This window comes from Sylvia atricapilla, chromosome 19, assembly GCF_009819655.1.
Source record: "Sylvia atricapilla isolate bSylAtr1 chromosome 19, bSylAtr1.pri, whole genome shotgun sequence".
In the NCBI taxonomy this organism is placed as follows: domain Eukaryota; kingdom Metazoa; phylum Chordata; class Aves; order Passeriformes; family Sylviidae; genus Sylvia; species Sylvia atricapilla.
Window position 1 is genome coordinate 3,421,953 of NC_089158.1, and position 24,762 is coordinate 3,446,714.

The 24,762-nt window shown below is 49.5% G+C and overlaps 1 protein-coding gene across 14 annotated transcripts in view; it reads right to left on the reverse strand.

Annotated features, from left to right (window-relative positions):
• The window catches only part of LOC136369591 (histone-lysine N-methyltransferase EHMT1-like), a 115,810-nt gene that overhangs the window by 41,600 nt on the left and 49,448 nt on the right, over window positions 1–24,762 (reverse strand). For 6 of the 14 annotated variants that reach the window (XM_066332490.1, XM_066332495.1, XM_066332492.1 and 3 more), the window contains exons 2-4: window positions 19,431–19,518; window positions 7,679–8,232; window positions 5,131–5,172 (exon numbers count right to left, since the gene is read on the reverse strand). In XM_066332490.1, the coding sequence (XP_066188587.1) occupies window positions 5,131–5,172; window positions 7,679–8,232; window positions 19,431–19,518 (684 nt within the window). The other 8 variants (XM_066332499.1, XM_066332487.1, XM_066332500.1 and 5 more) reach the window with 6 other exon arrangements.

Sequence of the window (24,762 nt, forward strand, 5' to 3'; positions counted from 1 at the left end):
AACAGAAACAAAGTCCCTGCTTGTCATTCTCTCCCACAGTGTCACACCGGGGTGAAAGCTGCCTCTGCTGTGACATCTTACCCTGGATTTGCCCTCTGGTTTATCCCACTGCAGGCAGCTGTGCAGCAGGCAGGTTTGGCAGAACTGCTCCAGCAAAACAAGAGCACAAGCAGCAGAACACAAGAAAAGGATGGGAGAATTGGGATGGATCAGCCTGGAAAAGAGAAGGCTCTGGGGAGACCCCACTGTGTCCTGCCAGGACCTGAAGGAGCTACAAGAAACAGAGAGACTCTTCACAGGGGCAAAGAGTGCCAGGACAAGGAGAATGGCTTCACGCTAAAAAAGGGTAGGATTAGATGGGAGACTGGGCAGGAATTGTTCCCTGGCAGGGTGGGCAGGGCTGGCACAGGGTGCCCAGAGCAGCTGTGGCTGCCCCTGGATCCCTGGCAGTGCCCAAGGCCAGGCTGGACACTGGGGATTGGAGTGACCTGGGACAGTGGGAGGTGTCCCTGCCATGGCAGGGGTGACACTGGATGAGCTTTGAGGTCCCTCCCAACCCAAACCTTCCATGATCCTGAGCTTTAAGTGCTGCTCCACTTGCAGGAGAACTCTTCTTAAGGGGCTTGTGAAGCAACAGCTGAAACACCCAAAGAGGAAGAGGAATCCAGGCAGAAGCCAGGCTGGAATCAAAAGCAGGAAGCAATAAAAGCCCTCAGGTTCAGCCAGACACCCCCAGCCACTGCTCTCCAGCAATGTGACCTTGGGAACAAACGGGGAAGAGGCTAATTCCTAATTCCCCTAATTAGGCTGTGCCACGTGGCGCTGGCAGAGCCAGGCCCAGCAAAGCTCTAATGATAATCAGAAATGACCCACAGCAAAAAGGCCATCAAAGTGCCAATGATTCCTGCATCAAGCCCATAACTTATGGCTCAATTGCCACAGCTTTTCTAAAAGGGCACCGAGTCTTGGATTAATGATTCCAAAGACGACAAATCCACCACAGCCTTTGATATGTTGTTCCAGTGCTTAATTGCTCTCAATGTCAAATAATTAAATGCATTATGCTTTTGCAACTAAATTAAAAAGCCCTGTCTCATCAGAACTTCTCACTCCTAGGAGATACTTATGGACTATGACCAACTTCTTTTTAAAAAAAAAAAAAAACTTTCTCTACAGTAATTTTAATAGAATGAGCAAATTAAGTGGCCATAAGATCATTTTCTGGACTTTGGATCACTCCTGAGTCTGCTCCCAGTTTTCTACCCCTTAAAAAATGCACGTCAGGAGTGCAGGGCACAGTATGCCAAGAATAGTCTCAACAATACTATTTATACCTCTTAAAAGTCCTGAGTTTATAAATCTAAAGGTTAACAGTAACTCTTGGCTACACAATTATTCTGAGAATTCTCAAGTCCCCTGAAATATCCAATGCTTTCCATTTCTGACTTAAAATTAGAAAAATGAGCTTGGGACAGTCAGACCTGACACAGATGTAAACAAGGGCTGCATTTTGTATTCTTTAAGTGAAGGTTTTTGCAGCTGGTCTCTGATAAAAGGTGCTGTTACTCCCAAACATCATGGAATTCACACTCAGGCCATGCAAGACTGCTTGGAAGAATACAATCCAATTTTAAATTAAAAAGTATTACGTTGTTAGCTTGGCAATTCTGCTAAAAGTTCTTTTTTAAATCAAATTAAGTCTTGTGAGATAAAGATTTACTTGGAGGCATACGCAGCAACGGTAAAAAAAAACAAGAATTCCCAGAAAGAGGTGACGAGATCTCTTGTGTGTATAAAAAAATTACATCTTAAGATTGTAATAAAAAGGATCAGCCCAATTTTTTAAGCCAGTTTGCTCACCACCTTTCCTGGTTCTCAGCTAGATGAAACAGTTACATCTTTGCTGTTCTTACTAAACAGGTTTTATCCACAGTTTGAGAGGAGTACTGAGAGCAGAATCCCATGCAAAGGAAACTCCAGGATGCAGTTTGAGCTCCCTGTGGTCAAGTGATGTGGGCCACTGAAGGCCAAGAAAGGACTATAAATGAGACAGAAAAAGAATCTGCAACACCAACATCTTCATTTCTTGCAGTTTCTCAAGTGGTATCAGCTCACTCTATGCAAAAGACTCTAAAGTCACCACTTCGTGTAAGGAATAGTGAAGAAGGTGGGCAGATATTCCAACATTTCTTGCAATGGTTGTGCCTGCAAACAGCAAAAATGGGACCACCACTATGTCCAAGTCCACTGGGAGGAACACAGCCAAGAAAACTGCTTAGACTGGGGCAAGAACTCAATATTTGATGTGTTTACAAAAATTAAGCTCAAGTCCTGTCTACATTTTAATGGGATTGACCACTTTTCTATTATTGGCACAGAAACCCCCGCCAGCAGCAGGGGGAAGTTATTAAAATGGCCAAAGACAGAATCTCCTCAGTTGTTTTGTTTCTTTTCCTGAAAGCAAAACCACAGAACAAACCAACCTCAGTAATGGACCCCTGTGTTGGGTCTCTAAACCCCACAGGACACTCTTCCCACTGCCCAGCATTTAAAGGGTCTTCCCATCACTAAAACCAGCAAGCTGGGAGAGAAACCAGAGTGTTGGTGGAAGGATCCAGGCACAGCCTGGGAGCAGGGCAGCTCTGAGAGCACTGCAGAAGGGCTCCTGGTGCCTGAAACCACCTCAGGATTGGATTATTCACTCCCTCAGTTCTCTGCTTTGCAGGACTTTCATCTCCAGCACACGAGGAGCTGCCAACAGAGGCAAGTGGGCAGGAGGGAGCTGAGCAGCACTGCCAGTGGGGACAGGGCAGCTGCCAGGGAGCAGCTCTGCCTCTCCATCCACCAGGAACAGGGTCGGGAGATTTGTACCAAGGCGCTGCCTTTGAAGAGCACAAAGCAGCAGCTCCCAGAGGGATCTGCCCCTAACAACTGGCGAGTGCTGGTTAAGCAAGAAATATCAGTCTGCTATAAAAAATTGATCACAAGCAGATAATAGTGCCTGTAGGAGCTGTAGTGGTGCTGCTCTGCCTTTTCTCTGCTGCTGCAGGATCGTGTTTTTCACCGCTGAATTGCAGGAGCCTGATCAAGCCTTACCTTGGAGCAACAATCCTGCAAAGCTTTGGTCTTAGTCTAGATCAGAGCAGCTGCAAGGCTGAGCCACCTTTCATCTGCTGATGAACGTGTGCTCATTAGAGGGGAGATTCCATTGTGACTTGATTACAACTGCACTGATCTGAGTGCAGTCACAAATCTGCATAAAACCCTGATTTAGGCAGCCAGGCAGACTGAGCTTAAGTGTAGATGTGGCCCCAAACCTGCACTCAGTGTGTTTCTGGAGCACTCAGGGGTGTGGGTCTCATCCCTGTCCCCTCCTGCCCCAAGCTAAGGGTGTGTCACACATCAGTCAAAGCGAAACAAGGCCCAAGCCAGATGTGCCACCAGGGCTCCTGACAGAAACAAGTGACAAATCCACCATTTGTCTGCTGGGGCCAGGGCCGTTATTTCTGTGGGCTGTGGTCAGAGCTGGGGCAGCACCTCCAGCCAGCACGGCTGCCTCAGCAGCACCAGCACCACCAGTTAAAGAACAAATTAAATGTACTGCACAACTATCTTCATTCTCACTTCCCTCTGCAGCAACCTCTCTGTCCAAGGAGCCCAAGGGCAGCCTTGTCACTCCTGAAGGAGATTTCCCATCAGGGAAGGGTCTGGAGGCCCATGAGGAGCAGCTGAGGCACTGGGATGGTTCAGCTGGAGCAGAGTGAGGGCAGAGCTCCCCGGGGGCTGCAGCTCCTCCCGAGGGGCAGCTCCAGCTCTGCTCTGGGCCAGGGACAGGAGCCAGGGAAGGGCTGGAGCTGGGCCAGGGCAGGCTCAGGCTGCAGAGCAGGGAAAGGCTCTTCCCCCAGAGGGTGCTGGCAGTGCCCAGGCTCCCCAGGGAATGGGCACGGCCCCGAGGCTGCCAGAGCTCCAGGAGCCTTTGGCCAGCGCTGCCAGGGATGCCCAGGGTGGGATTGGTGGGGCTCTGGGCAGGGACAGGGGCTGGGTGATCTTTGGGGTCCTTTCCAGCTCAGGATATTCTGTGATTCCATGATATTTAACTCTACCCAAGCTCACACACACAGAATTCACACCTTCAGTCCAGTGGAGCACACCTGGAAACTCCTCTGGAGATGGTCCTGGATGGACCTCCCAACTCCTCCCCAAGGACACAATATCCCCACTATCATCACCCCCACTAGGCCCTGCCCTTTTGCTTGATGTTTCCTGCACATGGCAGGGTCAGAGCTTGCTGAGCAATCCCAGAGCCCTGCAATCCCCTGGTTGCCACCTGCCTGGCCCCAAGAGATGGGCACAGGGTGTTCTCCAGGCCAGAGGCTCCTGCAGAGCCACCCCAGCTCAGGCCAGCACAGCACCACCTCTGTGCACACACAAGAGGCACTGTAAAAGCTCTGGGATCAGATATTTAATGGCAATGCTACTTAAGGGAACAGTTGATGAATATTGGTAGAAGGACCAACATAAGCAAAGCATCTCCTGCTCCAAGCTCTTCCTCCCCCACATTGTCTCCCCAATTAAACTGGCACCTGGCATTTTGGGGACACATTGTGAATCAGGCCAAAACACTCATTAGAAGGATTTTTGCACTATTTCCTGACCCAGTCCTCTGCACAGCACAAAAAATACCACCAGAGACACACACCTCAAACTCCAGGCTCATGGTTACAAAGGGAAGGAAACACAACTTGGGATTCCCAACTCATCCATCTGCTCCTCCTGTCTCCAGAGGTAACTCTGGGATGCTCTCACCACCTTTATGATCCTTTCTCCTTTATATTTTACTGAAGTTAAGCTCAGAAACTGGTTCCCAAGCAGGAGGGTCCTTCTCCAAGCCCAGGACACACACACAGACACACACTTGCCTTTTAGTCTGCTGCCTGGCCCTGCAAACCTTTGGGCTCTTAACAGGGCTCTAAAAGGGATTAGGAGTAAAAGAAAGATTCTTCCAAAAGGGCAACACTTGTGTTACTGCTCCATTCAGAAGGGGAGCAGAAATGATGATGTCAACAACTCTTCTGAGGTCTCTGTGCAAAAACCACCGTAACATGCGACAACATCGATTAAAATTGTCACCTGTTTCAGATTCAGCTTCAATCCCAATTCAGGAAGCAACTCCTAAACAGAGAAAAGGCTGGTTAAATTGGTGAGAAAATTATCTTCTTCCTTTCAGAGACCAATTCACATGTGCAGGAAAAGGTTACCAAGGTCCCCTGACAGCGATTGGATTACAGAAAACGATTTTTTGGCCTCAGTGGGTTTCTGCAGAAGCCAGGGGGAACAAATGTTTACACTCTGCAGGCAGCAAAATACCTTCCCTCCCCTCCTCCTCCCGAGCAGAACAGTTTCACCAAGAAAACAACAATGCCCTAAAAGATATCAGCCAAGCAAACTACTGTGTCCTGTAATATCAGCTCCTGGGTGATTTCCACGATTTATTTCCTGGGATACAGCACCTGATTTCATGGAGGTTTTGAAGGGGAAAAAGGTGTGAAGGTTGGTGCAGGAAAAGCTCTTGAGCTGAAGAGCCTCCTCTAAGCAGCTCAACAAAGAAACAATCGGGACAGAAAAAGGACTACTAGCAAGGACTCTGCTGCTCCAAAGAAAATAGCATGTAAATTCCAGAGACAATGGGCAAAAATGAGGGAGTAATTATCAGGAAGGCTGAACACAACAGATGTTTTATTGTCTTGCAGGACTGGGATCAAATCTTGGGTTCCCATTCAGCTGCAGAGGCTGGAGTGGAGAACATGGGAACAGCCTCTTCTCACCACCCTCCCTGGGAATGTTGCTTCTCTCCCTATTTCAAGGCCAAGGCCAATGGCCAGAGGAGCTGAGGATAGGCTATGCACTTTCTAGAGCAGCCCAACAAGTGCAGGCTTTGGGTTTTTGAAGCTGCTTTTGTCGTGTGAGCAAAGAAGGGTCACCAGCACCACCCCATGAGCTGTGTCCCAGAGCTCCCTGACCCCACGTGCCACCTCCCAGAGACAAACCTTGAAGCCCAAGGGGTTGAATAGAAATATTCTTCTGATGTATCATAAAATATGAATGAGGGAAACACTCCCAACCTAGCAGTCGCCTTTTAGGAGAGAATTGCCTCTTTCAATTGCTCAGCCCCACGGGATCTTTCTCTGTGTTAAATTCCACAAGGGTTTGGGGCTTTGCCCAGCCTAATTCCAGGGCACAACTGGGGGCTGGAGGAGGTTTGGGCTGCACAGCCTTCCTTGGGTAAGAGGCATCCTGATGGGAGACTGATGGCAGCTGAGCTTCCCTGGGCAAGCCAGAAACATCAGGGCTGAGAGCAGAGAATTCAAAGGCAGCCAGGGAAAGGCAGAAGGAAATGAGTGCTATGGGGGGCTGGCTGGAAATCCTGGCAGGTGTGGTGTGGCTTCTGCCCCTCTCCCCAGGCTGGAGCCCCCAGGTTTGTGACCCTGCTGTGCTCTCTGGGCTCCCAGCTGCTTCCCCAGGCACAGCTGGTGTCACAGCCAAGGGGCCTTTCCCCAGCTGGGGCTGCCCAGGTGCCACCCCTCTCTTTTCCCTTTCTTCTCTCTCTTTCTCTGCAGCTCTGAGCCCTTCACACCTCACCACTGCTGTGCTGAGAGGAGGGGGACAGCTGAGGGCCCTTTTGGAGCTGCTGCATCACAGCACCAATGCATTCCACCACCCTTGACAGGGCTGCAGCAGCTTCCATGCATTTCTGGGAATGACTCCCAGGACTTATCCTTTCCTTGTCCCAAAGGCCAGTCTCCCTCCACCCTCAGACACAGCATGAGAGGATCCAGCTCACTGTAGTCATATAAAGCATCACAGGGATGAAAACCAACTGCTTGTAGTGAAGATCTGCCTGTTGCAGGATCTATTCCCTACCTCTGGCAAAGAACCAAAGAATAACCAAACTTGTCCCACAACAAAGGCCCATTTCTGTCCTCCCCACTACGACATGAATGCACCAAATGACATCTCCTTATGCCAAAAAAAAAAAAAAAAAAAAAAAAAAGCGGAGTTCTGCTTTATTAAGTGATGGTAAATCCACCCCTAAGGATTCTGGAGAGAACATTTCCCAATGACATGGAGAGAAAACATCATCTGTTTTAGCCCTCTAATGATTCCTACAGCAATGCAATCAAGCTGCCTCACACATCAGCTCCTTGACAGCTTCTGAGCTTAGGAGGAGCCTCAAGTTTACATGCCATGCTTAATTTCCTTTGGGTTGACCTTAGAAGTAATCTAATTTGTTTCACAAGCAGCTCTGGATGTCAGCAGAGGCTGATGAGCAATAGAGCCATGAGAGAAAGGCCATTTAGATCTGTTGGAGGAGACAATTGATCAATTATATATTTAGAAACACACTGGGGACGAGAGCTGGCGGTGGCCATGTGACCATCTATTTTAACATCTCTGTCTGTAGGAAGAGAAAAAAATTAAAATAGACAGATAGATAAATAGATGGACAGGTAGATGGATGGATGGATAGATAGATAGATAGATAAAATTTTTAAAATACAACAAAAAATCAATCTGCTCAGCGGGCAAGCTCTGAACAGCACGTGTTGCCATGCAGCCAGGAACCCCTGAGACCCCAGAGAAAGGCAAGAGCAAGGCCTGTGCTGGGCAGGTACATTACCAGGCTGGGGGTGGGTTTAGGCATTGTCTTCCGTGCTCGGTGGACCTTGACTTCAGCATTAGCAGCGGGGCCTTTTTTAGCATCCGTGTCCTTACTGCCCTCCCCGAGCTTGCTTGGCATGGTGCCTTGGAGCTGGGCAAAGGAGCCCACAGTCCTGCCTTTGCCTGCTCCTCCAGGCAGGGTTTTTGCAGCATGGCCAGTGAGAGAAGCAAAGCTGGTAGTCCTTAGAGGCTGCTCCTGTGCCATCTGCTTGGTTAGGATATATCCATTGCTCCCTGTGACAGAAGTCTGTGTGAAGTCGTTTGCTTTCAGGTGGTTTTGCTTCCCAGGCTCGCCGTCCCGCTCCGAAATGCCATTTTCTGCTATCCTATTTAATTTAGTAGTAGAGTCCTGCTGGCTCACTTTCGTGTTGTCCTGAGTGTTTTTTGCTGGGTTTGGGTGGCCCCCACCCTCGCTGTGCTCACAGGAACCGTTGGTCTCACCGTCCACTGCCATTTTTGGTTCCCCCACTTGCTTTTCTGTAGCGCTTTCATCTGCAGCCATGGCATTAAACCCTGCAGGGAGAGGGAGGAAGAGAGGAGAAAAGGGTCACCAGTGGCATTGAAACTCCCAAGTGAAGGTGCAGCTACACCCAGTGTAAGAGAAACCCTCTCCCCCAGCACCCTGCTGGAGGTAAATCACAGAATCCCAGAATATCTGGGAAAGACCTCCAAGGTCATCCAATCATGGATGAAACACCACCACATCAACTAAAGCACAGCACTGAGTGTCAGGTTGTCCCCTCACCCACCTGCCCGGCCCTCCTGGATCCTCACACGGTGGCATTTGGGGTGGGTGGCCCAGGTGACAGCAGTGCACTTACTCCCACTTGCCTCAGCTGCAGATGTGGCCATTTATTCCCAACAACGGGTTTTTCAAGGTAAATATTATCTTTGGCTTGTCCAATAACTGCATTTATTGGACCATATGTCAACAGCTCACCTGGCAAACAAAACTCTGCCCCATCTTGCATCCGGATCTCTGGCAAAGCCCCTCCCAAAGCCAGTCTGACATGGAAAAGCTTTGCTGATCCCAGTGAGCTTTTGTGGCACACACACAGCCCAGCAGCCAAATGTCCTCATCAGGGCTCTGCTGCTACAGGGAACATCACAAGGAGTAACTCCCTGGCTATCCCAGCTCTCCTGGGAATGTTGGTCAGTGAGAACTGGCTCTTTCAGCACAACAGGACCAGGATTCATGGTGTCATTTCAGAGGTAACAGCAGGAGTAAACAAAGGAGTGATGCGTGGTAAATGCATTTCTAGACTGAAATAATTCTCTGATTCAAATGCAGCGAAGTTTTTGCAGCCTGACAAAGCTCACCCACAACAATCCCCATACAAAACATTCATTTTCCTTCCCTTCCAAACATTTTGCTGCTCCTCCATCAATGACACTGTCCCATCAAAGATTTCAAATCCAAGCTGAAAAAAATCCAACTATGAATGTCATGTACTTGCAGGAAAGTTTCTGACATGACAACCCAGCAGCTCCCCAGGCAACCAGGAGTGATAACAATTCACTGGCACGCTCCCTGCAATGATTACATCAACCTGCTGTTAGGGATTCCTTGGCTTGTTTTCCTTCCAGAGACCAGACAGTTATGAAAAGCAACACAAGGAGTACAGGGAGAGCTCTGTCAGGGCAGGGGGGATTGATTCAAACCAGCTCCCATCAAAGCAATTTTCACCTACAGGATCCAAAGAGCCTGGAGTCACACTGGAGGACCAGCCAGGCCACTGGGTATCATTTCACACTGCCCTCACAGGCAAGGAAAGTAACACTCTCAATCTCAGGATCAAGGCTGGAAAAACCTCCAAGACCATCGAGTCCAACCTGTGACCAATCCCACTTTGTCCCCAGCGCAGAGCACTCAGTGCCACATCCTTGGACACCCTCCAGGGATGAGGACCTGAAACCTCCAATGAAGAAATTCCTGCTGCTGTCCCCCCTGAGCCTCCCCTGGCCCAGCCTGAGGCTGTTCCCTCTCCTCCTGTCCCTGTTCCCTGGAGCAGAGCCCGACCCCCCGGCTGTCCCCTCCTGTCAGGGACTTGTGCAGAGCCACAAGGTCCCCCCTGAGCCTCCTTTTCTCCAGGCTGAGCCCCTTTCCAGCTCCCTCAGCTGCTTCACAAATGTCTCTTCTGGTCTGGTCTGGCAAGAACCTGGTGACACAGCCTGGTGAACCAGACTGACACATGAAGGAGCACCAGGATCCTGGGATGACAAGTGCAGTGTGCCTGAGCTGACTGTGCAAAGCCCAGCTCCAAGCACAGGCAGCTCCCTGCAAAGGTGAGCGGGGAGGAGACCCAGCACCACCCAGCTCAGCAGAACAGCTCTTCCCAAAACCCACCCAAATTCTCTTTCCATTTCCATTGTGGGGGGAAAAAAAAGACCTCCCCCTTTTCTTACCCTTTTTAAATGCATTTATTTAAACCATCTTAATCATGGAATCACAGAATATCCTGAGCTGGAAAGGACCCCAAGAATCACCCAGTGCAGCTTTTGGCCCTACACAGACCCCCACCAATCCCACCCTGGGCATCCCTGGGTGTCCAAAGGCTCCTGGAGCTCTGGCAGCCTCGGGGCCGTGCCCATTCCCTGGGGAGCCTGGGCAGTGCCAGCACCCTCTGGGGGAAGGACCTTTCCCTGATATTTATTATCTCCTTCCCACTACATTGACCTGGAAGATTTGGGTACAATTCCTGCCCAAACAGCACTGGCAGTTCTAGATTCTAAAAGTGATGCATTCCAGTATCTCAAACATCCTTATTATTCCCTAAACTTCCTGGGTTTTGGTGCCTATCTGAGATTTAAAAACATTTCCAGCAAACTGAAAGCCTTCTTAGGCCTGGTCAGTACATGTGAAACATCCAATCCAACCTCTGCCTGGACAGTGGTCAGTGCTGGACTGACACCAGGCTCTGCTCAGGGTTCTCAAAGACCTCCTGCCCCCTCTAACCTCAGACTGCCCATCAATTAAGAGGGGAACAGTCTCTGATGCTCCTGATTTGCAGCTGAAAGCCACAAGATGTTGGGCACAAAGCATCTTCCCAGGTGTATGTGGAAAGTCTCTCCAAACCCTGAGTGGTCACTCTGCCCTGGGGATCAGCTCTGGCCATTTTTCCTGATGAGACACTGCACTGAGAGATCCATTCCCCCTAATTCCAGGCAACCCAGCCTTGGACTGCCTCCCATGTGGGCTGTGCTGGCTCACAGCTTCCAGAGAGAGCTCCAAAACATCCCAAAAGTGCTCCCCAGTGCTCTCTGGAGCACACAGAGACACAAACCTCACCTGCAGGAGCAGTGACTGAGGGCTCTCCATGCAGGATTCAAAGTTATCACCTCCACCTGCTCCCTCTCACACCACCCAGACTTCCCTGTGTACAGAAAGAGGCACAAGGCTTTGCTTTTGATAGCAGTAACTTCGGGAGAAGATTAAGTGCTCCTTTTTTCACTGTTTTATTTAACTATTTGAAAAGCTGTGGGCAGAGGGAGCCACAACTATGCCTTTATTTCTTTCAATTCTTGTTTCTCTTTCTGCATTCAGGGTCTTTAAAAGGCCATTTAAGCAATTACTGCAGCAAAGTCAGTGCCAGGAGAAAAAAGAAAAGCAACAAAAAAATAAGCTCTCTAACCACAGCTGGAGGTTTCTAGAGCTCAGCTTTAGGCACCTGGCTGAATGAAGCCTTCAATATTTGTTGATTTAAACACTGTGTTCTCCCACCAGAGCAGTCAAATAACTTCAGTGGCTGACTATGAGATAAAGTGAATAAGCAGAGGGCAAGAATTGCTCTACCTGCCATGAAAGCAACTAAAACAACGTGAATTAGAGCACTGCTCCAGGGAAAAAGTAACTGCATTACTCCAGAAAGCATCACGGGCTTTATGAAAAATCCATGAAGCTAAAATTAAAATCACACACACATACACACACTTATTTCCCTTATTGTGAAATGCAATCTGATTGTGGAAGTGGCAGCAGCCTTCCAAACCTGTGTGAGCAGAGGTTTGATGAAACAGAGAGAAGGAATTTCACAGCAGAGGCCAAGGACTGAGCAGGAAGAGAAACCATGTTTCCCTCCAGCCTCCAACAAGCCTGAGACTCTGCAAGCAGGATCCTCCTTTTCTTTGGGGTGAAACCCCCTCCACTCTCCCATTCCCTCTTCTGGCAGCACTGAAACAAAGCCATGAACAGTTTGGAATGGAATTGTTTCCTGCACACTGAGCTCCTGCACAGCTCTGGGTTCCTGCAACAAGCACCAGCCCATCATCCTCATTTTGAACACAAAGAGCTGCCCATGGAGAATCAGCTTATGTCAAGAGCTGCTATATCACAAATTGTACAGCAACTCAAGTGAGCTGGTCGGGTTTTCCCAACCAGGACACCTGATCTGGTGACAGGAAAACAGGAATTGCCATCCCAGGTTCACCAAGGGCACCTGCACAGCACTGCTGAATAGGCACAACTCGACATATTTCACACCCTCGCTGAACTCTGGCCCACAGACAGGGATGGGAACACAAACCAGAGCCAGCAGGAGCCTCACGATGACAATACTGAATCAGACAGTCCACAGAAGCTCTTCAGCAGCTCCAGACACCTAAAGAAACACCTCTTCCTGACGTGACCTTTTCAGCCCCCCTTTTTCATGCCCAAAAACAGCCTCACTGAAAACCTGCTAAAATCCTCATTTCAAATACACCTCCTGGCAGTGAGTTCTCCCCTTGAAAACGCTGTTCAGCAGCTTTTCTGCTCCTGTGCTGCAAGTGCAAGGGACTTATAAACCTAAAGTTGGTATTTCTCTAAAACTTTGTGACTTCACAGCATTCATCCCTTCTAAGTAGGCCAAAATGAGGTTTTCTCCACATTCAGTTTTCTCTCCAACTTGCTCACTGCTCTGTAATCTACAACCATCCTTTCTTTAATCAAAAAGAAATAAAAGGTAGGAAGTTCTGGCCTGCATCCATGAAGTGTAACCTTATTAACAAGAAGTATCCCAGTCTTTTCAAAGCTCCTTTAGGGTATCCCCAATGCCAGATGCAGCAGGAAAAGCTTCTCCCATGGACCCCAACACTGCCTGAATGCACATCCAAGCTTCAAATCCCAGGTAATGTGCCCAGGAGACTTACTGGTGCTATTTGAAGTTGATACCAAGCTGGCACAAACTTCAGTAAAAATATATTATTTAGTGGATGGGCACATTTTAGTAACACAAGGAATTTAAGACTCAGGAAGTTGGGCTATTCCATTATCACTGTGACTCCACATGGCAAAGAATACACAATAATAAATGTAAACCCCCTCCTCTGAATTAACAACTCCCTGAGAGCACTGCAGAGCTCCTAGGCTCAGGAGGAAGGGTCAGGCTCAAGGTTTTGTCTCAGAACATCACAGTTGTTCAAGATGGAATTAAAATTCCCCGAAGAAAACAGGCTCTGATGAAAGCAGGGGTGAAGCTAAGACAGGATGAGACCACCTCATTTAATTTTAGGTGTCTAAAAGGCATCTCAGGCTCCAGGGGTCCCCAGGTCACCACTGCAACCAACAGAGAGAACCCACAGCTCAAAAGCAGCACAGGCTGACTTTAGACACTCATCCCTGCCTGGAGCATGTCAAACCTCCCTGCTACCATGTCTAAGCAGAAACCATCTGGATTTATTCAGAATTAGAACAATAACTTAAAAAAAAAAAAAAACTAAATTAGGCAAAATTAAAGCCACCTCTGCTCTCCCAGCCCAGATGTCAGCTCCTCTTCTCTGTCTTTGCCTGCTGGGGGTTGCAGCTCTTTCAGCAGAGCCAGACCTGGCTCCAGTCCTGCCCTGGAGCTCACCAGAGCTGGGTCCAGCCTGCCAAAACTTATCTGTGGGCAGAGGCTGCCGAACAGATGTGTTACTGTCCCCAGCAGCCAGCCTGGCCACGGCCAGGGGGCACAAAATCACCTCTGTGGGGACCCAATGGGACAGGCACCCACAGAAACTTCCCATCTGAGAGAGGCCAGGTATCAACCCAAAACTCAGTATTACCTTGACAATGCTCTGAAAAAAAAAATAAAGGCTTAAATGTCTTTTTAGAGTTTGGAGTTCACTGCTCAGGGAAATAAAATAAAAAATACAGAAATGTTGGGAGTCCTTGTACTCCAGGCCAAACTGCAGCCACCAGGCCTGAGGGAAAAGAGAGTGTAAAAGAAAAGAAATGGAAATTAAAACATATTCTGCAACAAATGCATTCGTATCTTATCTGGAATTTTTACACATTTTCTCTGAGCATCTTGGTGCTGAGGACTGCTGGAGGCAAACCCTCTCTCTGCCTGTGGGATTTTCCATGCACTTCCAGAGCCCTCAACACAGAGCCCAAGCAGAGCCAAGAGGCTTCAGCTGCTGCAAGAGAACTGTTTAATCAAAGACAGGGCTTAAATGAACTTAGCTTAAATGAACTAAGCAAAGATAAAGCTTAAAGGAAAAGCTCAGGATTTGGAAGTGCAGACCAAGAAGTGCATACAGCTGTATTTCTACACACACCTCACACAGATGTTCTACCTTAACCACTCTGCAGATCATCCTTAAAACACCACACATCCCACAGCCTTTGATTCAATACCCAACTGTCCTGCTGGATAAAAGTGAGAAAAGCACCTGCTTTTAATCTTTGTGTTACAGCAGTTCCCTCCCCTCTTCCTCCTCCAGCTCCAACAAAAAGGAAAACTGCCAAGCAGAGAAGAGCCCAGCTGCCATCAGAAGGATGAAGATGTTGGGGCTGAAACCACACAGAGGGAGAGGGGGCAGCTGGAGACCCTGAATCCACTGGGAAGGAAAGCAGTCCCTCACTGAGGGCTGGAAGGGGCTCTGAGCCCCTGACCCATGATGGCATCACTGCCCATGGCACAGGGTTGGAACTGGACCACCTTTAAGGTCCCTTCCAACCCAAACCAGTCTGGAATTCTGGGATTGAGGCCAAAAAAGCAGAGCATTTTGAAGCCAAAAAAATGCAGACAAATGTGTTTTAAGGCAAAAATTCCTCTCTGAGGAGAGTTATTGATGGTCTCTCCCTCCTCCCAACCCCTTGTGAAGGTGGGTGATGTCCCAGCCCACAGATGTCACTGCTCCATGAAGCAGGTGACAGGAACATGTCCAGGTGGGTTTGGAATGTCTCCAGAGAGGGAGACTCCACCCCCTCCCCAGACACCCAATCCAGAGCTCTTTTTACCTTCCTCATGCTGAGGGGGATCTTGTTGTGTTTTAGTTTATGGCCATTGTTCCCTGTCCTGTCACTAGAACCACTGAACAGAGCCTGGCACCATCCTCTGACACCCCTTGGAGATCTGGATGTGCACTAATCACATCCCCTCTGAGACTTCTCTGCTCCACACTAACCACACCCAGCTCCTGCAGTCCCTCCTCAGGTGAGAGATGCTCCAGACTCCTCATCACTTTTGTAGCCTCTGCTTGAACCTCTCCAGCAGCTCCTTGTCTTTCTTGAACCATGAAGACCAGAACTGAACCTAGAACTCCAGATGTGGTTGAGGAGAAGGGCAGGATCATCTCCCCTGAGCTGCTGGCAACCCCAAAACGCCCTCCAGCCTTCCCTGGGCCTCCTAACTCCCTGGACACAGTTTGAACATTAACAGCTAAACTGGCTCAACAGTTTAATGACTCAGAGCAGGTTAAGAGCCTCCAGGAAACTCACTCACCCCTTAGCCATGGGATGGGGCCATGGTGTCACAGCCTGAGCCCAGCTGTGTGCAAGGGACGCTCCTGCTCCAGGGCTGCCACAGGCACATCCTTCCTGGAGCAAGGCTCCCAAGCATCCAGGGAGTGCTCGGTGCACAGCTGGGTGAACATGGCAAATCCTGAAGCATCACTTTGCTCTGCCTGGCCTCCTGCTGTCAGCCTCAGCAGGGGATCCCAGTGCCAAGTACCTGAGGAGAGCAGATTAGTCTTTCCCTCCTTTCAAGCTGCCATCCTGCACCTGGGAATGCAAAGGCTGCAGCTGCTCAGTGGAAAGCAGTACTTCCTGTGCTCACAGCAGCTTCCTACCTGCAATAAGAGGGAGGAAAAGGGAGGAAAAAGGCCCCTCCAGGAGTTTAAACCCCTCACAGTCTCTCAAATCAGGCTGAAGTTTATCTGAGAGCAGTGACTGTGCAGGTCTCACCCAGCACTAGGCTCCAGCACGGCGGCTCTTGTAAAACAGCTGCCTTGGGTGAAGGCTCAGAAACACCAGAGCAAATGGAGAATTTCATTCCCAACACCCATTCCTGCTCCTTTGTGCTGTTGCTTTACTGGAACTTTCCAGCCCTGGGCTTGGGAAATCAGAAAAGGAGTGGTTTGCCTTGAAAGGTCAAGGGAGACGCAGAGCTGGGAGTGAAGCACATGAGGAGAGCTGAATTCACTTGCAATTCTTGCAAAGAAACCACTTTTTAATAGTTTCTTTCTGAGTCAGACTAAAGACAATATGGCCTAATAAAAGCTTTTTTTCCATTCATCTCCCATCTCCCTGCCCCCTTCCCCATCCTGTCAAAGGGAAGTATGGACCTAAGCTGACACCCACATGTAAAACTGAACTGGAACGTTTCCCATGGACCACAAAACAGCCTCATCCACAGCTTTTTTCTATCTGTGTTGAGCAATTTTACACAGACAGGGACACTGAGCCTTGTGAACAACTTCCACAGGCTGAGACTCACTTCCAGAACTGGAAATAAAAGTGCTGGAATGTGCAAAGAGCTTGTTCCTACACGTTCCTACACGTTCCATTTAGAATTCAATTATTTCTCTTTATCAGGATGAAGGCAGAAGAGGATGGCCCAGCTGGGAACCACAGGGCACTTCTGCAACACCTCCCTCTTGAGGAGACCACAGCTGCCCACCCAAGGGTCTCAGGATGCTCCCTGAGAGCACCCACCCCATTCCAAACACCAACAACCTACCCTCAGCTGCTGAGATGTCCCAAATGAAGGCTGACAGCCTGAGGACCACCAGGAAAAGTTCACTGCCTCAAAGCAGCACATCAGTGAGGGCCAGGATGGATGGGGCTTGGAGCACCCTGATCTATGGAAGGTGTCCCTGCCCATGGCAGGGGGTGGAATGAGATGAGCTTTGATGTCTCTTCCAGCCCAAACCAGTCTGTGGTTCTGGGATTACGAACTGGGGCAGCTCAGCTACTGCCCCACCACAGCAGGAGCCTCCTCTGCAAGAAGAGATCTTCATGGAGGTCTTCACCATGATGATGTTCATCAGTGCTGGAGCCTTGCTTGGGGTCAGACTCCTAAACATCAGCCAAGGCTTCGAGCTACCTGAATTTCCTGTCCTGTCTTGGACTCAGGCACAGCTCAAGTTCGTACAGAGGTGGAACTGGTGCAAGGCCATTCAGAGGCAGCAGTGGAGCTATGGGATGTGCTAACACAATTCCAATGGGGACCTGACCTCATGCTGAGGTGGAACTTGTTGTGTTTTAGTTTATGATCATTGCTCCCTGTCCTGTCACTAGAACCACTGAACAGAGCCTGGCACCATCCTCTGACACCCCTTGGAGATCTGGATGTGCACTAATCACATCCCCTCTGAGACTTCTCTGCTCCACACTAACCACACCCAGCTCCTGCAGTCTCTCCTCAGATGGGAGATGCTCCAGACCCCTCATCACTTTTGTAGCCTCTGCTTGAACCTCTCCAGCAGCTCCTTGTCTTTCTTGACACATTTTTGAGTCAGGGGGGAGTGAAAAGAGGGGGAAACAGAGCAATTCAGAGTAAGCTTTTAGCCCAAACAACACCTTTAGTCAGCCTCTGGATCTGCAGCTTCAGGCCTGGGGAAGTTCAGATGGCAGGTTTAATACTGACAGGTTACCTGCCAGGGGGTTTTCCCAAGGAAACACAATCCAGAGCAGGTTCCCTCACAGGCTGCAGGCCATGGCTTCCATCAAACACACCCTCAGCAGCCCAAAGTAACCCTGTGTTTGTGCCACTGATGATGACACTCAACAGCACCATCCTCCTCACTAAAGGGAAATGACTGCTCAAGAAAACTTGTGGAGAGAAAGCTGAGACTTCAGGGTGCTTGTCCAGTCCACACATCCCAGCTCCATCCCCCAGCCAGGAAACTGGGCTCAAAGAAACTATTCCATGCCATCCTGCGAGTCTGCTGGAATGATTTCATGTTCATGAACAGTCAAAAACGTGAATTCTGTGCCAGCACTAAACACTGTTATTAACAGGCTTTTGGGCTGTGACCCAATGTTCTGGTGGTGATGATCCTCCCAGGATCCCAGCTGGGGAGCCAGGGGCAGCAGGGACAATGTCCCAGCACAGCACCACACACACCATGGTCTGTGACACTCCTGGTGTGCCTGGGGAGGCAAGGACACGTTCAGAACATTCCAGAAGAATGGAGACTCACAGTTAGGAGCCTCCTTTCCCAGGGAACAGATCAGACAATGGACTGGAGTAGTTGGAATTTCAGCACCTTGTGAAGCCTCCAGATTGTTCCTGCACAGGGAGGGCTCTCAGCTGCCTTCTGACACAGCGTTTGCTCCAAGAAAAAATCAGTCAAGATGCAGAGAAATACCTCTTTCCACCCTCCTTTCGGATTTTTTACCTTCACAGATTCTTTACAACTTAAGATCAACCAAGAGCTACACAAACAAGCTTTGCAATCCTGAGGTAAGAAAGGCAAGGGATCAAAGTGAGTTTCCTCCAGAGCAATGCAACCTTCCACTGGCACCTCCTGACACCTCAGACTTTGTCTCTGCTCAGCCCAGACCAGAGGTTCCCACTGCTGGCAGCAGGATTCCTGTGCTCCCAGTTAATATCCAAGCACCTGACACAGCATTCAGTATTTCTGCTTGTTCTGAGCTTTACTCTCTAACTAACTTAGAGCAGCTTGACAAAACATTATGCTGGACAGAAAAGAAATAAAAAGCAATGATGTACTCACACACAACTAAATTAAGTCCAAATTTTTGCTTCTAGATTAGAGTAGGGATTTCAATGGGGCCAGTTCAGTGCTTTCCTAATGCTCTATTATGGAAAGGAGAACAAAAATACACCAAATCCCTGAAGAGCTATGTGAAGTAACTAGTCCAGGAATAATAAAACCATGGAAAGAAAGGAGGGAGTTGGGGGGAAGATAAAGGGTGGTGGGTTTTTTTTTTTCCCTAATCCCACTGACACATTTATTAAGCCTTTAGATTTGTGTGCATGTAACTCAGACAATCCTGCAGGAAAAGACTTTGTCAATTAAACCTGTGCTGCATCCTGCACAGTAAAAGCTGCAGAACCCACAGAGGAGCCAAGAGGTGTGGGGTGTCTGACCCCTGCAGCCATCGGGGCTCTGCAACTGCTCTGCAACAAGCAACAGAGAAACCCACAGCAAAACAGAAAGTCAGTGTTCCTAGAGGGAGGAAAAGGTCAGTGTGGGGATGGATCAGAGTTCAGCTAAAACCAGTCACACACAGGAAGTTCAAAGTAACTCCTGTGTACTTCACACCAAGGCAGAAGTGAAAATTAGATCTCCTTCTTCAGGGGAGTGGTGAGGGATGGACTGAAAAAAAATCTGCATCTTCAGTGGAAGAGCCCTGCTGAGCATAAACCCAGGAGAAAGGAGCCTGTGTTTGAGGGAGCACACCTGAGGTGCTGGGGGCACATCTCCAAGCCCCCAGTTTTATCCCCATCATGTGTTCACCTCAAAGTCAGCTCTGACCCTCAACCAGGGCAGGTGCTCACCTTCCTCTTTGTTGTTGGTGATGTCTTTCAGCAGCTCAGTCTTCATGCAGCCGTCTTTCCTTGGCTCTCCCTTACTCAGCACTGCTCGCTGCGGTGGGGGAGAAGAAACAGAAACATCAGGGTTGAGCTCAGACACACGGTGCATTCAAAAGAAGAGACAATCATGGACACATCCTGTTTACAGCACAGCCAAACCTCCTTCTGCAAACTAAAGGCTGCCAGGAAGCTGCCACCAAGGCACAGGTCACAGATAAAACACGGCAGGGCTGGCCCCAGCTGACAGCCCGAGGAGCACAGGGGCTCCAGGCTGTGCCCAGGGCTGGCACCTCCCAGCTCTGGGTGGGATGCAGCCAGACAGATCTTCCCAGTGCAACGTGCCTGGGAATGCTGCTGAGTCCATCTGCGTGCAAGGCATCTCGAGGAGGTGACTCTGACTCCCCCAAAAGTTTTTAGGCTTTGGGTGGAGCAGGCAGATCTATCAGACTTCTCACTACGACCTCATTTACCAACATTTCCAGCCCATGTGCTTTTGGTGGCTTGGTTGGGTTTTTTCTTTGTAGCTCATTCAAACGAACATCCAAAAATGCAAACCATCAGTCAGCTACAGCTAACTCCTCATTCATAACATCCATGTTTATTAAAGTTAATGAGCTCTATTTTTAATTCTATAGAAAGCAATTTTTCTTTTTCCCCCTCTTTAAAAAAAAAAAAAAAATATGTACAAAGGGAACACCTGCTCATCTCCTCTGCCTTTCACACACCTGGCATCACGTTGTTAGCTCAGGTTTGCAGCCTTAATACCTTCTTTCTCTCTTTCTATTTTGAAGTAGCAAAACCAAAAAACAAACCACACAAACCAACCAACCAACAACCAAAATAAACCAGAAGACAAATCGTATTTTTAAATAAAATGAACTAGGAAGGGTCTTTGCCACAGCTGTGTTTAAGGAGAGGACTGGTGTGGAGGCAGAGATGGGGAGCGCCCTGCAGAGCTGGAGGTCGGGCCACGGCACAAGAATAAGCCCAGGTCAAGCCAACTGTTGTAGGGCAGCACAGGGAGCAGATGGTGCCTGCAGCCATGCAAATCACAGGGTTTAAAGCACACTGGGTGATAAAGAAAGAAAAACAACCTGCCCACCTCCCTTAAAGCAAGTGAGGGGGATGAGACACGGGTGGAGCTCGGTGTGGCAGCCCCCAGACCTCCCCAGCAGCTCGCCCATGCCCGTGTGGGATTGTCCAGGGCTGGCAATTGTCCAGGGGGACAATCTGGGACTGTCCAGAGGGAGATGGGCTTTTGCTGTTGCTGCCACCAGCCACCCTGGCAGGCTGGTGAACTCAGCGCCATGCCCTGTGCTGGCAGGGGCTGCAGAGGGCTCATCCAGCCCCAGAGCCCACCAGGTTCAGCCTGTCCTGCACCCAAATCCATGTGACAGAGACACACACCAGGGGAAGGAGGGAGACACATTCCTGGGAAAGCCTCCACCACCTGCCAGGCCCAGAGCTAAGGGCACTTCAAGGATGGCTCCTGCAGCACAGGACAGAGGCTGTGGGTGGCTGCCTGTCTCTGCCTGTCCCCAACCTGCCCCAAGCACAGTCAGACACAAACCCAGCCACATCTCAGTGCTCTCAGCACCAGGAACTCGTGCTCCGAGCACAGCACCTTCAGATCTCCAGTCACAGACCAAAAAGCTGCTGTGAGCATTGGAAAGCTCAGCTCAGCCCAGCCTGACACAGAACCTACCTTCAGCAGACACTGGCCAACAGCTTCCATTGAGAAATGATCATCAAACACAGCCCAGGCTCTGAACATAGAGCAGCTGTTTTATTTATTTGTTTGCTGAGCCAGTAATATATACCCTTGCTGCAAATGTGAGCTTGCAAACCCTACCTCTCCTCCAGTCAGACCTCTTGTACACTGGGAATAACCTTGGTTTTTCTCATGGATTATCTTGCTGCAAGACTTGAGCAAAGAGAGCTCAGAGTGCTCGAGGGCACCCCTGGCTCCCACCACAGCCAGGGGCACCCAGGCCCTCGCCACAGGCACCAGCAGCAAATAAAGAGCCTCAGTCAGTCGAACAGGACCAGTTTGTTTTCTCAACCTTTGTTGCAACAAGGAGAGGTCTTGATATTCCTGCTACTCCACTGAGTCATAGAAGAAGCCCCAGGATTTCCAGGGGCCATTCTTAGCCATCTGAGCCTAAGTTTTTCTGTATTTTCTAAGCAGTACCCTCACTCCACACACGGCCCACGCTCTCCCTTCCACAGAGGCGTTGCTGCTGCTCGCCCATGAAGAAAAGCCACCGCAGGAACCCTGGAGTCCATAAGAAGTTGACCACCCTCCCTGCTGGCTGCAGTCACCAGCAGCTCAGAGCTGCCTGCCCAGCTCTCCAAGCAGAATTCCCAACTCCAAGAGAGAAACCATCACTTTTGTCCTTGGAGAGAACAAAAGCTGGGTGCCAAGGCAAGGCTGGCTGAGGTGGCATCTCACAGGCTCTGCTGCTTCCTACCTCAGCTACAAACCCCTCACTAGCTGAGGCGACAATGTTACGACTTCCTAACAAAAAACTCAGCATCGAGGTAGAAAATACAACAATAAAAATATAATTAAAAGCCAACTGTGAATTTTGAAGCGTTTCCACCAGAAGGAAGCTACAGGAAACCCCTGCCAAGCGCTCGAAGCCTCGTCCCCCCAGGCCAGCGCTCTCCCATCCTTGCTCCATCAGCACCCAGCACCCAGGGGCACCCATGGGGCACCCAGCACGATTCATTCCCACCCAGCTCCACCCAGCCAACCTAGCACCAACTTCACCGCCAGTGTCAATACCTCCAGCTTGTGTGTGTGTATGTGTGTGTGTGTGTGTGTTGGGTCTTTTTGCCCTCCCCTCCCTTAAATCCAGTGCAAACTTCCCTTTCTGCTCACCCTCCCCATGCCCCATCCGTCCGCTCCCGATTGGCAGGGAAATCCTATACCCACCCTCCCCGCCGAGAAATGTCTGCTCTTGCAGCAGTCCCAACAAAGCCAACTGCCAAGCACACGCTGCTTCACAATAAAAGTCTCACTCGCTCCATTTATTATTTTTTTTTTCCTCCTTTCCCCCTTTCCCGCAGCCGTCTGCCTCCATTCCCTCGCCCACCACACACTGATTATTAACCATCCGTGGCTGGAGGACCTCCATAAAGAGCACACACCACCAGGCACGAAGCATTCTTGCCCCCAACCCCCCCAACCATTCAAATGTTTAGGTTTCAAAGGGTAGGAAAAAAAATTAGTAGTGCATCTGAAGAAAGACTGATTGGGTCTTTGAAAAGGCTTTAAGAGGCACGAGGAGCAAAGCAGAGGAGCTACTGCTGGTTTAGTTTTTTCCTCTCTGCCTCTGTTTACAAGAAAACAAGCTTCCTCTCCTCCATGAGGTCTTTGGAGGGGATGGAAGACAGGTCAGACCGGCCAAGGAAAGGCTCTGCAGCATTTCCAAACAGATGATGACTATAAACTACAGTGGTGCCTTTAAAACAAACAAACCAACAAACAAAAACCCCCCAAAAAAACCAAAAAGCAAAAAAGGCCCACCAAAAAGATTTTTTTTAAAAAAAAAGCAAAGAAAGAAGAGAAAAAGAACAAAGCTGGGAAACACAGAAAGAGCTTTCACAGCCTCCTCTCCTTGGTATTTTCATCAGCCATCCGGGTGCCCTTCGCAAAGGTCCAAACAGGTTTTATAGGCAAAGACAACACATGCACAGCAAAACTCCAACATATTGCAGCTTACCGAGCCCAAGGGACCAGAGTTACATCATGAGCCCGAGCTCTCTGCTCTCCTGGCAGCCCGGGAAGGAGCGCAGGCTGAGGTGCCAAGATGTCTACCTTCACCAGGGTCTTTTTTTTTTCTTTCTTTCTTTTTTTTTTTTTCTTCTTTTTTTTTTTTTTTTTTTTTTTTTATGTCTTAAAAATCAACGGTCTGGGAACCCGAGGCTCGGCAGCAGCGTTACTGTGAGCAGAGCTGTGCACACAGAGCAGGTCCATCTGGAAGAGGGCTGGGAGCAGGAGAGCCCTCCAAGTGCCTGTTCCCATCTGGGGCAGCGGATGCACCAACACCTCTGCGGGATGGACAGCACTGATCCTGCCTGGAAACCTCCAGCTGGCCACCAACCCCTCCGAGGTGACACCAGACCCCACTCAGGACACAGCCCCAGGGAATGCTCCCACCAGCCAGGAAAATGAGGGCTGCAGCAACACCAGAGCAAAGCAAAGGCAAATCTCTCAACAAATGATGCAACCCCAGCAGCGGCGGATTCTTATTCACTCGTTTTTTCCCTCCTTCTCTTAAAAAAAATAAAAATAAAAATAACGCAACCCAAACCAGTCTGCTCATAATAACCTTTGCCTTGAAGAGAAGACAAACATTTTGTAGTTAATTATATAGGAAGTAATGATTAAGAGAACGTTTGTAGAAAGAGAGTGTTTCTTTTGTAGGCACAGGGAGGCTGCTCATTTCAGATCTCAGCACTGTGCTTGGGCAAGGCCTGGGCTCAAGGCTCGTGGGGACGCTGACCACGGGCCTGTCATTAGAAACAACAGAAGCATTTGATCTGGAAAAGGAAGGAAACACAACCACCAGCATACCTGGCCTACAAAGCAGTCACCAGTCTCAAAGCTCCTTTTTTCAAGGCTAAGGCCACTTCCTTATAAGCCTCATGCAATCATGTCAACATGGAATTTTATCTGCAGCTCACAACAAGCACTGCCCTCAGCCTGAAGTTTGCTCCCAAATCAAATTCTCTGCAATTCTTTTGTCTCCTGAAATCCTTTCATCCAGACTCTTCTCCATAGAAAAGAAACATTTCCTTCTCAACCCCCATGTCCTCTCTCCCATTCCAGCTGCACACGTCAACTCCCCGAGAAGGGGGGAAGCACAGAAAGAGGTGCAAGTCCCTGCATGCAACAGCTGGGAACACGGAGACACGTGCATGAAACACAACAGGACTTAAAGTGACTTCTCCCAAGCCAAGGCATTCCACGACGGCGTGCAGGCTTCAGGCAAGGGGGGTCTGCAGAGCCCGTGCCCTCCTGGAAAGAGGAGATCGATTTACACTTCCTCACTGCTTCCAGGCCCATCTAGCTGCATCTCAGTAGAGTTAAAGCCAGTGCAACTTGTGTGTGCAGGCAAATGTAAATCCAGAGCAGACAAAAGCGTCCCCTCCTTCCACGGGCTGAGGGTAGCAAGGAGTCCAGCTGCTGCCTGCCTTCTCCTAGCCCCCAGGAGGGGAGGGGGAGAAGAAAACCCTAAAATGGAGACCAAGATTCATCACTATCTCTAGCAAAAGCAAACCAGCCATT